This window comes from Myotis davidii, unplaced genomic scaffold, assembly GCF_000327345.1.
Source record: "Myotis davidii unplaced genomic scaffold, ASM32734v1 scaffold734, whole genome shotgun sequence".
NCBI classification, from domain to species: Eukaryota; Metazoa; Chordata; class Mammalia; order Chiroptera; family Vespertilionidae; genus Myotis; species Myotis davidii.
This window is the reverse complement of record NW_006286300.1, coordinates 116,427-131,616: the sequence shown is the minus strand read 5'-3', so window position 1 is coordinate 131,616 and position 15,190 is coordinate 116,427. Positions and strand designations below refer to the sequence as shown.

General features: G+C 43.5%; 1 protein-coding gene across 1 annotated transcript in view; it reads left to right on the top strand.

Moving 5' to 3' along the window:
* MYO9A (myosin IXA) overlaps positions 1–15,190 on the top strand; it is a 349,884-nt gene that overhangs the window by 267,214 nt on the left and 67,480 nt on the right. Inside the window, exons 26-27 of the mRNA XM_015560068.1 lie at positions 2,766–2,878; positions 13,772–13,914. Of these exons, the coding sequence (XP_015415554.1) occupies positions 2,766–2,878; positions 13,772–13,914 (256 nt within the window). The remainder of the gene's footprint in view (positions 1–2,765; positions 2,879–13,771; positions 13,915–15,190) is intronic.

Below are 15,190 nucleotides of genomic sequence, written 5' to 3'. Positions count from 1 at the left end.
AGCGGGGACCCGCAGTGGCAGCTGGGGGCGCCGCGATCGCGTGGGCTCCGCCCCTGCCCCTGCAGGACGCCTCTGGCTGAGGCGTCCGCCCGGGCAGCGGGGACCCGCAGCTGCAGCGGCCCCGCAATCGTTGGCTCCGCCTTAGGCCCAGGCAAGGGACCCCTAGCTCCCGGGACTGCCAGCTTCGACCGTGCCCAGCTCCCATCGCTGGCTCCACCCCTACTTCCTGCTATCACTGGCCAGATTCTCCGATCATAGCTGGGGGGCAGGGCAAAGGCGGCCCTCTTAGCTCCCCCCTAGGTTTCCGATCACTGTCAGTGGCAGGGGGCTTCTTCCTGCTTTCCCTTTCACCTCCCTGCATTGTGCCTACATATGCAAATTAAGCACCATCCTGTTGGCAGTTAACTGCCAATCTTAGTTGGCACTTAATTTGCATATAGCCCTGATTAGCCAATGAAAAGGGTAGCGTTGTAAGCCAATTACCATTTTTCTCTTTTATTAGTGTAGATTATCTTCCTGCCTTTGTTTAGTCCCTTTAAATTTTCATTTGTAGCTTTTTCCCTTAGTATCTTATAAATTAGTCTTCATTGCACTATCTTTTTATTTCTTTTCTGAATTCATTCAACATGTTTTTTCATTTCTTACTGGTATTTCATACATGTGAGGATATTTAATTCATTTTTGAATTACAGTTTTCTTACTGGATGCCTGCCTTTGTGAATTTTGTCTTATTGGATATTTATATTTGATTAATATTCTTGAGCCTGTTATATTCCAGCAATATTCCAAAGCTTTGTTCTGGAAGCAACTTGGTCCTTTTAGGTTTTTCTTTTAAGGGTTGTTAGGCTCACTGTTTTGAATACTAGAAATTTGTCAAGAGAGTAGATTTCAGGTGCTCTCATCAGCAAAGGAGATATGTTAATTAACTTGACTGTAGTTATCTTTTTTCTATTTACATATAAGTAAAATTCTCACAACTTAAACATATATAATTTTTACTAAATAAAACAAAAAATGTGTTAGGCTCAAGCAGAGCAGTACTTAGGCTACCAGCGGTCAGCAAACTGATTAGTCAACAGAGCCAAATATCAACAGTACAACGATTGAAATTTCTTTTGAGAGCCAAATTTTTTAAACTTAAACTATATAGTACATTGTTATTAACTTAATTAGGGTACTCCTAAGGCTTAGGAAAAGCCACACTCAAGGGGCCAAAGAGCCGCATGTGGCTCGCGAGCCGCAGTTTGCTGACCACGGGGCTAGACGACTGAGGCAAGATTCTCAATGTACTTTACTCAGTGCCCTGGGATTCATAAAGTTGTGTACTCTGACTCTTGGGCACAGGCACTGGATGAGCACTATTACCTTTAATCTTTTCAGGTGGCCCTTTCCTGGTCTTGGGCAGTTTTCTGACACAGAAGTGTTGATTAGTTCTCTACTAAATACTCAATGTGTAAACTCTGAAGATCTCCAAAGTCCTTTTTCTCTGTATCCTCTTCTCTCCAATCTCCTGACTTTTGGTCACCTTCATCTCTCTGGACTTTTAGCTTCATGGATTCAGCTCAGAGAGTCTGCCAAGTTTCACCTGGATTCTCCCTCTGTCACAACTTGGAAACAACCTCAAGTCACTAACCTGGGGCAGTTGTAGGACGCACTTTCTTTTTTTCTCTCCTCTCTCGGGGATAACTGTCCATCATCTTGATAAGTGCTGTTTCATGTTGTTTTGTATGGGTTTCTGTTTTTGGTTATTTCAGCAAGAGGATAAAAAGGGTCCCTGTTACTTCATCTTTGCCAGAAGCAGAAGTTTGTTCTTTAAATTTTAACAACTCAAGATAGTTTTTGTTGATAAGGCCATAATCAGGCAGACCAAAGGATTAAGGAAAAGATATTACAATTTTAGAAAAATTAAATAGTAGGAAATGACTTGAATAGGTAACAGGAAATTCACTCCTTTAAAAAGGCATATTGTAAACAAGTGGCATAGGAATTGCCAATTGAAATTCAGGTCCCAGTTGGATAGCCATATAAGTTGTTTATAATTTAGACTGTTGGTGGTAATAATGATTTTTTATTCTTTGCTCCTTTGTTTTTTCTTATCTTTCTGTGTACTTGCTCTTTTAAACCCTTTCCTGGATATAATAAAAATCTATAATAGCAAGTTAAGCCATAAAAATGAGCTATGGCCGAAACCGGTTTGGCTCAGTGGATGGAGCGTCGGCCTGCGGACTGAGGGGTCCCAGGTTCGATTCCGGTCAAGGGCATGTACCTGGGTTGTGGGCACATCCCCAGTGGGAGATGTGCAAGAGGCAGCTGATTGATGTTTCTCTCTCATCGATGTTTCTAACTCTCTATCTCTCTCCCTTCCTCTCTGTAAAAAAATCAATAAAATATATTTTTTAAAAATGAGCTATGAAAGACTATACTTAGCATCTTATATTTGTCAGATCCTGGATCTCTTGTCTGTATGTTTAGGTGGTTTAACTTTTTTATCGTTCCACTTGATATTTTTTTGTTAAACTGTCAGAAAACATGAGCTGGTAGGTCCTATTTAGCATTTTCATTGACTTAAGTTTTCTTTACTTCAGATTACACCGGGCAGAGTTTTTAATAGTTTCTCTATGTCAGAAAATCTCTGTATAATATTAATGTATTTTTGTATGTTTTTAATAGGTGTAATTCTCCAAAAATTATATAGCCTGAATTTCAGTTATAGTGCTATGATATATTACTTAGTTTTAAAGTCTCCACATATGTGATTATTACAGACATCACAACGATTTTCTTCGGTTGATGAAGAAACAAAACTTCATAAGACTATGTCTCAAGGAGAGATTACGAAGTTGGCAGTGAGAGAGAAGTCTTCAGATTCGGATATAAGGTATAAAATATACACTGAAAGTTAATAGGGATAATATAACTTATTTCCTAATTGACTATAGTTAAATACTTAGCTTCTTTTCAAAAACGTAATTGACAGAACAGTTAGTTTTGAAATTTAGCTATTTTCAACAAGTATTAAGTACCAACTGTGTGACAGGCACATAATAGTTCAGATGTATAATAAGCTTTATCTTTCTAAATGTGAATTGAGCAAAGTGTTTAAATAATTATATGATTTGTGATTTTTTTTGTAGTTGTAAAAGAAGAGATTAGACCAGATGAGATTGAAAATATTTTTTAGTTTTAGACTTAGAGTTTATTCTGAGTTAAGTGATTTACAAATGAAACTGGAAAAATCTTTTGGGAAATAATTCTGTTGTTTTTAAGAGAGTATGTAGAATTTTTATTTGTCAAATAAATATATTTGGGATGTGAAGAAAAGGGAAACCTAGTGCACTGTTAGTAAGAATGCAGATTGTTGCAACCACTATGGAATGTTCCACTATGGAACATCCAGTGTGGCTGTTCCTCAAAAAATTAAAAATGGAACTGCCTTATGACCCAGTGGTTACACTTGGGTATATATCTGAAGAAACCTGAAAGACTAATTTGAAAGAATATATGCATGTGTATGTTCACTGCAGCGTTATTTACAATAGGCAAGATATGGAAGCAACCCAAGTGCCCCTCAATAGATGTGTGGATAAAAGAGCGACGGTCCATTTATACAATGAAATATTGCTTGGCCATAAAAAAAAAAAAATGAAGTCTTACCTTTTGTGACAGCATGAATGGACCTAAAGGGTATTATGCTAAATGAAATAAGCCAGTCAGAGAAAGACAAATACCATATGATTTCACTTATATGTGGAATGTAATGGAACAAAATAAGCAACAAACAAACAAAAAAAACCCACACTCATAGATACAAAGAATGGACTGACAGTTGTCAGAAGGGAGGGAAGTTGGGGGAATGGGTGAAAAAGGTGAAGAGATTGAGAACTACAACATTGGAAATGTGATCAGTAATATTATAATAACTGTGTATGATGCCAGGTGGATGCTTGGGGCAGCAGGCAGATCATTCTGTAGACTATGTGATTTTCTGGCCACTTTGCTGTACATCTGGAGCTAGTGCAGAATGGTGTTGGCCTGTGCTTGGGGGGTGAGGGACAGTGAACTGGCCCCGGGGGGGGGGGGGGGGTGATTAAAAGAAAAATAAAAACAGCCAGTTTACAATAAAAACACAATTTTATAGTATTTTAATTGACAATGAAGAAATCATTATAGGAAAAGAAGAAATTTTAAAGTAATTTTACATTTATTTTAAAAAATGAACTTGAGCCCAAACCGGTTTGGCTCAGTGGATAGAGCGTCGGCTTGTGGACTGAAAGGTCCCAGGTTCGATTCCGGTCAAGGGCATGTACCTGGGTTGTGGGCACATCCCCAGTAGGAGATGTGCAGGAGGCAGCTGATCGATGTTTCTCTCATCGATGTTTCTAACTCTCTATCTCTCTCCCTTCCTCTCTGTAAAAAAATCAATAAAATATATTTTAAAAAAATAAAAAATGAACTTGAAGTACAAATAAAATTGAACTATTTCAAGAAAAATATTTGCTGCCAAAACTAACTCTGGAAAATATTTAAAGAAAAATTAAGCAGACTAAATAAATAAATATCTTTGTTCCTTATTGTGTTATATAAAGCAGTCAGGCTCTCACTGAACACTTAAAGATCACATTGAAATCTATGGTTCATAACACTATTAAAGACCAGTTCCTTAATGATTGTATAGGCATAAGCCAGATAACCCAAATCCAGAGCAACTTATCCTAGAGAAATTTTGGCAATCTAGAAAGAACATATAGCTGGAGATAGCAGCTTAAGTATACAAATTTAATTTTCACTTTCTCCTTCAAAATTACTGAAGTGATAAAACCTATGCAGGACAAAAAAACAACAACAGGAAAACAGCACAAGACAACAACAATAAAGCTGTGGTATCCAAAAAGTAAATAGCCCAGCTGGCATGGTTCAGTGGTAAAGTGTCGATCTATGAACCAGGAGATCACGGTTCAATTCCCAGTCAGGCCACATGACTGGGTTGTGGGCTCCACCTCCAGTGTGGAGCATACAGGAAGCAGAAGGGAGAGGGAGAGAGAAATAGAAACATCAATGATGAGAGAGAATCATTGATCAGCTGCCTTCTGCACACCCCCCTATTGGGGATTGAGCCTGCAACCTGGGCATGTGCCCTTGACCGGAATCAAACCCAGGACCCTTCAGTCCACAGGCCGACACTCTACCCACTGAGACAAAGTGGCTAGGGCTTCTTTTTTACCCTATTTTTTGATCACTACACATTTGAGGGAACATCTTAAATGAAATAAACTAAAAATAATACATAAAATACAATTTGGAAGAAATAAACTATAGGGGAGAAGGAGGAGGAATTCAAGAAAAAGTACAATTTTTTTGACAAGTAAAATTTTCATTAGACCTAGATTAATAAATATTACTACATTTATGAACCAGAGTGCATGAAAAAGAAACATTCATAATGAAAAGAGCTTTTGAAAATTAAAAGCATAATAGCATAAAGAAACAACTCAGACGTGTTAGAAAAATGAGACCATATCTCATAAAGTTGAGCAAATAGGCAAAGAGATGGAAGAGACAAGAAAAAATAAGAAAATCAGAGGAGCTGTTCAGCAGATTCAATGACCCACTGATGGGAGCTTTGGAAAGATAGAACAAAGAAAATGGAGGGGATAAAATCATTAATAAAGTAACTCAAATTTTATAGAACTGAAGGGCATGAATTTCTAGATAGAAAGGTCCCACTAAGAGCCTAACATAATGGCTGAAAATAGACTCATACAAAAAGATATCTATACTAATAAAAGGGTAATACGTTAATTAGACTGGACATATTCCAGACAAAGCCAGGGTGGTGGGGCCGAGGCAGAAGTGGATAGGGGCGACCAGGCTGGCAGGGGAGGGCAGTTGGGGCAACAGGCTGGCAGGGGAGGGCAGATAGGAGTGACCAGGCTGGCAGGGGAGGGCAGTGAGGGGTGACCAGGCAGACAGGCAGAGTGCTTAGGGGTGATCAGGCAGGCAGGTGAGCGGTTAGGAGCCAGCAGATCCAGATTGCGAGAGAGATGTCTGACTGCCGGTTAACCCCCTGAGAGGTCCGGGAGTGGAGAGGATGTAGACTGGAGCTCTGATCACTGGCCAGGCCTAGGGACCCTACCCATGCACAAATTTCATGTACCGGGCCTCTAGTCCATATATAAAAAATCCAGGGACCAAAACGACCAAACGACTGGTCGCCATGAGCTGGCATTGACTGGCAAGCGGGCTGAACTGCTGACCTCTTGGTCCCTCCCCCTGACTCCCGTAGGTGGCGGTGGCTCCCTCCCTCCTCCTGCAGACGGTGGCAGCTCCCACCCGCCTCCAGTGAACCACTGCCGCCCACTGTAGCCAGCAACCAGTCTGATCAGGGGGTGGGGCTGGCCAACCTCACAGCCCCTCCCCCTGCCAGCCTCTCCCTGATCGGACTCTCCCATTCCGATCAAGAGTGGGTTGCATAGAGCCTGGACCCTTCCTAGCAGCCCCCAGTCCTTGGGGTTAAGAATTCTAATGGCCCTGCCCAGAGTGTAGAGGCACCTGACAGACAGGGACAGGATCACAGGCCTCCAGGGAGCACTGCAGATTTGGCAAGAAGAGGAGAGGGCCTGCGGAGGGAGGAGGAGGTGAAGCCAGCAGATATCAGCCCAGAATCCAGCCCTTGCCCCTAGAGGCAGCGGGCCCAGAGGCAGAACCCCAGCATGAATCGGAAGAACCAGAGTGAGGCTTCAGGAAGCTCTACGCAGAGCTGCTCATTGAGAACGAGAGACTTCGTGAGGCCCTAACTGAGACCACGCAGCTGGCTGGTGCAGCTCAAGGTGGAGCTGGAGCATACCATGCAGAGGCAGGAGCGCTTTGCAGAGAGGCCAGCCCTCCTGAAGCTGGAGACATTTGAGCGCAGGGCCCTGGAGCACATGGCCGCTGAACTGAAAGAGGAGCTGAAGGGCCTGTCCAACCTCCGGGCTGACAACAAGCACCTCAAGGACAAGAACACGGTCCTGATCTACATCATCAGCAAACTGTCCAAGTGACCCCAGAGGACTTGCCCCTGCACCCACATTTATACACCTGCTTCTGCCACACACACGCTTTCCCCTGTGTGAACACAAGTGATAGGGCTACCGGGGAGTCTCTGGGAAGCCATAACCTCCCCTGGGGACCTCCAGGCTGTGAGGGGACCTCCAGGCCAAGGGGGCCATCTGAGGCCAGGATGGAGAGGGAAGGCTGAACCAGGTAGGGGGACCAAGGCTGCAGGCAGGACCAGGAAGGAACCGAGGACCAGGAAGTGCCAGAACCAGTAGCCAGGACCAGAGTGGCCACCTGGAGGTCCCCTCTCACATGTGCTGCCACGAGTCATCCCTCCTGTCCCTGAGCAGGGATCCGAGAATGTGCCAAGCATCCGGCTGGCCTGGGTGGGTGGGCCTGTATATAGGGTCCATGTGCAAAAGGGAGGGGCGTCTTGTATTTTTTGCTTCCCCCTCCTTGACGCTGGGGGAGAAGGTATTTTTGAGCGCCACAGGGCAGTGGGCGGGGCTGTGAGCAGCGCAGGCTACCACACGTGTGATTTCACGCACTGGGCCCCTAGTCCTATCTAATAAAAGAGAAACATGGTAATTAACGTATGACCACTACCCTTCCCATTGGCTAATCAGGGCGATATGCAAATTAACTGCCAGCCAAGATGGCGGCCAGCAGCCAGGCAGCTTGAAACTAACATGAGGCTTGCTTGCTTCAGTATCGGAGGAAACCAACGTTCCCCGCCTGCCTTGCCGGCCTCTGAGCCTGCAGTTTGAAACATTGTAACAAATATAGAAGCTAAAGAAAACCCCAGAAACCTGCTTTCAGCGAGCCGGGATCTCAGAGCTGGAGTTATACATTGTTTCGATTATAGAACCCAAACAAACCAGATACCTGCTTTCAGCAGCAGAGGCCTCAGAGCTGGAGCCAGAGCTAAAGCTGGCTCAGAATAAAAAAAGAAAAAAAGGAGCAGTTGGGAGCTTCAATCACCCCCCAGCCTGAAAAGAGCCCTCAGACCTTCACCCAGACTGGCCAGGCACCCCAGTGGGGATTCCCCCCCTGATCCAGGACACCCTTCAGGGAAAACCAGCCAGCCCCACCCATGCACCAGTTTTCTATCCTATATAGTAAAAGGGTAATATGCCTCCCAGCACCGGGATCAGCGGAGCCTCGAGGCCTCCTGGCACCGGGATCACCATGACAGGGGGCGGCGCCCAAACCCCCTGATCACCCTGCCGCTCTGTGTGTGACAGAGTGTGGCTGTTCGTGACAGGGGAAAGTGCCCCAACCCGCTGATCAGCCCTGCTCTGAGCCCAACCAGGGGCTGCACCTAGGGATTAGGCCTGCCCTCTGCCACCCGGGAGCAGGCCTAAACCAGCAGGTCATTATCTCCCGAGGGGGCCCAGACTGCAAGAGGGCACAGGCCAGGCTGAGGGACCCCCCCCTGCCCCCCGAGTGCACAAATTTTTGTGCACCGGGCCTCTAGTCTATATATAAAAGCCTAAGCAACAGTTTTGATCAGAATGATCGGTCAACCAGTCACTATGACATACACTGACCTCAAGGGGGCAGATGCTCAATGCAGGAGCTGCCCCTCGGTGCTCATTCCGCTCCCACAGCCAACCTCCTGTGGCCAGTCAATGTCCTCCGTTCTCTCCCCACAATCTGCTGGTCTCCTGATTGGCCCAATGGGGGGATTGGCCGGCCAACCTCCCACAGCCCCTCCCCCTGACCAGCCCCAGCTGCAGTCCCTCACCCCTGGTTGGCTGCTCTTACGGCCCATCCCCCCTCCTCCCACTGGTCAACTTCCCACAGCCCCTTCCCCTGACCAGTCCGGCCTTGATGGGCCCCGATTTGGGGCAGGGCTGGATGGCCAACCTCCCATGGTCCCTTCCCCCTGGCTTGCCGGCCCCTATTGGCCCCAATTGCTGGCCAGGCCGAGGGACCCCACCCATGCATGAATTCGTGCACCGGGCTTCTAGTGTCATTATAAAACAGAGACAAAAGTACTCTCTATTGTGTGTGTGAAAGTAGCTTTTCAACTGATAGTTGTACACCAAGCACTGAGGGAAACCACATCAGAGAGGCTCGGGAGAGAGATTTCAAGAATATGAAACTTGATGGAGTACCTACTATGTTTGAACATGTTGAGAGGATATATACACAAATGGGGAAACGATGGAGAAAAGTAAGCAAGTATAGAATAACATTTATTAACTCTAGAAAAAAAACAGGTTATGCAGGGAACTACATGTTTTAGCTGTGAATATTATTTACATAATAAAAATAGTGAAAATTAATTACTAAAAGAAAATACTGTATATTGATCTAACTAAAATTATGATATGATTCTATTGGCACATTTGTGTTTGTGGAAGGTGTATAAATATGTGCTGGAACATGCTTAATCATTATCTGGCTATAAATATGATAGCAATGTAAGTACAATAAATATTGATAGAATCAGTTAAATTAATTCAAAAGCATTGTCTTCAGGGAGTAGAAAAGGAATGCGAATGGCAGAAGATTGCTGTCATTTGTAATGAGCCTTATAGAAAATTTCTCCTTATGCTATGTGGACATATAAGTTTAGTAAGAAGCTTTTTAAAAAGCACAAACAAAAGAAAAAAGATCATGGGCTTCAAAACACATAGATAGACCTCATTTTACCTTCTAACTTCATCAGCCCTCTGAGGCTCATTTGCTCGTGTACAAGGATAATAATGATTATTTATCACAGTACATTTGACCCTTAAACATGGGTTTGATCTACTTGGGTCTACTTAATATGCACATTTTTTGCAATAAATGCATATAGTACTGTAGATATATTTTCTCATGATTTTCTTAACACTTTCCTCTAGCTTACTTCATTGTAATAATACAGTATATAATACATGTAACAAAAATTATGTGTTAATAAACTGTTATCAGTAAGGCTTCCAGTCAACAGTGGGCTATTGGTAGGTAGTTAAGTTTTTGGGGAATCAAAAGTTATGCACGATTTTCATCTGCACATGGGGTGGATGCCCTTAACATTGTTCAAGGATCATCTGTAGTTGTGAAAATTACACCTGTTATATATAAAACATGATACCTGGCTTCTATTAGATGTTCAAAAAAATTTATTAACTCAGTGAATATATGAAGGAACAAACTAATGTACAAATAAGTCTCCTAGTTTGGGGTTAAGATAATTGATATATAGTCAGTAAATGTGAGCTGTTATTATCTCAAGGTGTTGCCTTGATCTATATATATTAAGAGCCAGGGTCTGTAACATCCAAAACGACCGAAGGCTTGACCAAACACCAGGTGGGGTTGGGCGGGGCGGGGCCAGGTGGGCGTGGTGAGGTAGCCTCCGGCCTGGGCGCCCTGCTGCCTCAGTGGTTGACTCCAGCAGGACCTGGGCCCTCCCCTCTGTGGACCAGAGGCCCTTTTCCTTGTACCATGTTCCCAGGATCTCTCAGACCCATTTATGGAAGTCAGGAAACACTGCGTGTGGTCATCTGGCCCTGGGGACTCTAAGGATTGACAGCAAGGGTGGGCTTCTGTGGAGTCCCCTCTGTTATGTAATCCAGGATCCCTACATCCTAATATTGACCCTGGCAGGACTTCACCGGTCCTCTGTGTATCTGAGGTCCCGCTCCCTATACCAACGCCCCTGAGTCTCTGAGACCCGGATGCAGAAATTGCCTGTTGTCATCATCCCACCCTGGGGATTCCCAGGGCTTACACCGGGGGTGGGCCTTGGTGCTGTTGCCTCTGTTGTGGTATATAGAGTCCCATTACTGTTTCCTTGGGTCCTCACCTTGACTCTGGCAGGACTTGGGCCGGTCCTCTATGTATCTGAGGTCCTGCTCCCTATACCAAAACCCCTGAGTCTCTGAGACCCAGATGCAGAAATCGCCTATTGTCATCATCCCGCTCTTGGTGGGATGATTCTATTTTAGGGTCCAGGGTCCCTCCCTCCTCCCTCATGTTCCTCACATTGAGCTCTGGAAGGTCCTGGGATCCTCCCTCTGTTGACCCAAGGCCGGACTCCTCAGATCAAGGCCTCACTGCCCTGAGTCCTCGGCAGGAAGTCAGTGTACCTCACATCCGGTACCAAGCCCAGCAATTCCAAAGCCTGATGGCAGGGGCTGAGATGCATTCCATAGGGTCTTTTAACCCTCCCTCTGATCCTTACTTTGACAGGGCATGGGTCTCCTGTCCTCTATGACTCTGAGTCTGCAATCCTCAGACAAAGGGTCTGACTACCCGAGTTCCCTGAAGAGGTGGGGTAGGGGGAGGTGCAGCTTTCAACATAAAAACAGGAAGCCCAACTTTGGGAATTTAAATTCCTGCCTCATTCACCTTATACTGTTAAACTCCAAATCTAGATACTATACCTACTATGATCACCCCCAAGATTTTAAACTAAGCTAAGATAACCAGTTGAGCAACTCTATTCATTAAAGACAGCCTAAAGGCTATGATTTCAACCTTGAAAACAGAAAGCTGGGTGAGCCACATGGACAGTGGAAAAAGGGGGATGAGATAGAAAATTTCTCTGGTAGTAGCCAAGAAGTGAATGGTTTTTAAGAGCAATGCTCTATCCACAGAGCCAAACCGGTTTCGGCTTGAAAAGATTTTAGGTAAATCTTATAAAAACTAGCTAATGGTGAAGGATGAGAAAGAACAATGAACCACTGAAATTGGTGGGCTAGGGAAACATTTGGAGGAAGCATCATCTCCCTACCATATGACCCATCAGAATTGAAGATGGGGTCAATAAGTTTGAGAAGGCTTAGGAGTGCTAAAGAAATGCCCCCTTTCTCTTACCAAAGCATCTTGGCCTCCTCACCCCTCCCTAGGGAAGTGTCAGGATGGTGCTTTATGATGTCTGAATTTCCCAGAGCTACCATTAATTAGCTGAAGGGGAGGCTTCCTGATTCATTAAAGCCTAGAGGGTGTGGCCCCTCATTTTCCTAGAGAAAAACGTATGTTCAGGAGATGGGTAGGGCTCTGGGAAATTTTGACATGGTGAAGAAGACCGGGAAACCACAAAACTCCTAGCACAGTTATGTAACAACCAACCCCATTCACCAAAAGAAGGCAAAGGAGGAAGAAGCCCTGTTAACCCAGGTCCAGTGTCCAGGATGAAAGGACCACACCCAAACTTCTCCTCCTCTTTAGTGGCATCTCCCCAAGACTCCCTGGTCTTGCCTGGCAGATTCCATCCGCAACCCAGACTTTTTCTCATGAAGACTTTTTTCCCTTTCATTTCAGCCATTTCCCCACAAACCAATGTCCTTCTGTGCTCACTCTGTTGTCCTTCCAGGTACTAAAGACATTCATGGGGGTGAAAAGATGTCTTTAAGGGAGTTCAAGGAAAGGAGCCTTTCCAAAAATTCTTACCCCTTCAAGAAAACCTACGAAAGCTATAAAGCCAACAATGTGTGGTCATCATCACAGGCCACATGAGGAACTGAATAAAAACAATCTAAGACAATGTAGAAAAATTCACCACCTCAAGTGACAACTTGGGCAGCCAGTAACTTCAGAGCTAGGCCAAAGACCTCAGAACTATCTATGAAGTCTCTGAAGTCTGGCCCCCAAGAAATGCTGACAGGGGGGCGGGGCTGAGGCAGAGGCGGTTGGGGGTGATCAGGCCAGGAGGGGAGGGCAGTTGGGGGTGATCAGGCCAGCAGGGGGAGCAGTTGGAGGCGATCAGGCACGCAGGCAGGTGAGTGGTTAAGAGCCAGCGGTCCTGGATTGCGAGAGGGATGTCCGACTGCCAGTTTAGGGCCTAAACTGGTAGTTGGACATCCACCGAGGGGTCCCAGATTGGAGAGGGTACAGGTCGGACTGAGGGACACCCTCCTGCCCCCCACCCCCCGCATGAATTTTGTGCACCAGGCCACTAGTTTATGTGATAAAAGAATATGTCATTGTGAAGAATGAGGCAATATAGCACAGTAGGTGTGATTTGCAATTTTGTCACTCACTAGGTGTGCATCCTTGGGAAAGGTACCTACTGGTTAAGCTTTCAGTTTTTCACCTGTAAAATGGTTATAATAGTTTGAAAGTACGCTTGTTGTAATAATTGTAACAAGTAATCCTATACAAGCACTTAGTACTGTGCCTGGAGCAAGATAACAACTCAAGTTAAGTGGTGGCTTTTTTAAATAATATTGATGACTCATGAATATAAAAGAGTAACATTAAGTCCTTTGTTACATAATGGTAAGAGGAAAGATTCAAAATTATATCTGTATCATGATTACAAGATGTGAAAATAGATATGCATATGGATAAATACTGGAAGGAAATTACCCCCAAAATGTAAACTAATGTGTTTTAGAGTGATGGCATATCAGTGATTTTTTTAAAGTATTTTAGTTCTTGTTAAGTTATCTATACATTAAATCCTAGCTAGAAGAAGGACAAGAATGAAGATATAACCACTTTAAGAATTAGAAAACCTGAGTTGGAATCCTAGTTCCACTGCTTTGTAGCCATTTATTTTAGGAAATTATTTAATGTCTAGGTCTTATTATTTCTGTATTCTAGGTGCAGAAAATATTTACCTTTCAGATAAAATTTAAATGTGAAATTAAAAATTAAGTATGATTAAATTTACATGTGAATATTAAATGAACTAAGGTATACTTACAGTATTGCTTAAAATGGTTACAAATATTATCACTGGAACTGGCTGATTACCATTTTGACCTTTATTTTATTTAATTTTTCTAAATAGACCTCAGAAAGCGAGGATGAGATTCTGGGCCAAAGGGAAACAAGGGGAGAAGAAGACCACCAGGGTGAAACCTGCCACCCAGTCGGAGGTTTTACCGCTCTTGGCTGGCTCAGATATGATTCCAGTGCATCAGTTTCCAGATGGTAAAAATGGACAAAGGGGGAGATTGTCTTTGTAATTCCTATTTACTCTTTCTGAAAGTTTGCTATTTTTCTAATATCGTAACAGCAATCCTGTTGGCTACATTTTCTACTGAGATAGGACCAGGATTATGAAATCCTTCGTTAACTAAAAGATAATTATGTGGTACAAAATGGTGAAGCAACAACTACTTTAAGAATGATTGAATCTTTGGTTAGCCTCATTTTTTTAAAGTGTTAAAATTTAGTCCTCATACACTCACAAATATATATTAGTAAAAATAACAGCAGCTCATATTTGAGTGCTTACTATGTATAAAGCACTGTACTAAGCATGTATGCATTAAATCAGTTGATCCTCACAACTTTTTGAGGTAATATGATTATTATTCTTAATTTATAGATGAGAAAACAGGCACAGAGAAGTTATTTGCTTATATACATATAGTAATTGGCAAAGCTGAAATTTGAATGTAGGCAGTCTAGCACCAGAGTCCACATTCTTAACCACCATGGTGCATATTAAGTAACTACCATATGTCAGTGCCTGGAACTTTATAATGGTAGCTGTTATTTTAACTTTTTGGACATCAATCATAACATATTTGAAAGTACCCAACAGTTAGTTCATCTGTTGAGAACACTGGCTTTTTTTAATGATAGAATTACTAACTCTCTAAGGATTTCAGTAACCCCTCTATTAGATTACCCCATTCTTCCCTTTGCTTAAGCATGTTTTATGGTTTTTTTAATTTTTTTAATTTAGATTATTACAATTGTTCCCCTTTCCCCCCCCATAGCTCCCCCCCACCCGGTTCCCACCCCATCCTCTACCCTTACCCCCCCGCCACTGTCCTCATCCATAGGTGTACGATTTTTGTCCAGTCTCTTCCTGCACCCCCCGCACCCTCTTCCCCCCCGAGAATTATCAGTCCACTCCCTTTCTATGCTCCTGATTCGATTCTATTCACCAGTTAATTCTGTTCATCAGATTTTTTTATTCACTTGATTTTTAGATTCACTTGTTGATAGATACGTGTTTGTTGTCACTTTGTTGTTCATACTTTTTATCTTTACCGTTTTTCTTCCCCTTCTTAAAGAATACCCTTCAACATTTCATATAATACTGGTTTGGTGGTGATGAACTCCTTTAGCTTTTTCTTATCTGTGAAGCTCTGTATGTGTCCTTTGATTCTAAACGATAGCTTTGTTGAATAGATTAATCTTGGTTGTAGGTCCTTGTTTTTTTTTTTTTTTTTCACTTTAAATACTTCTTGCA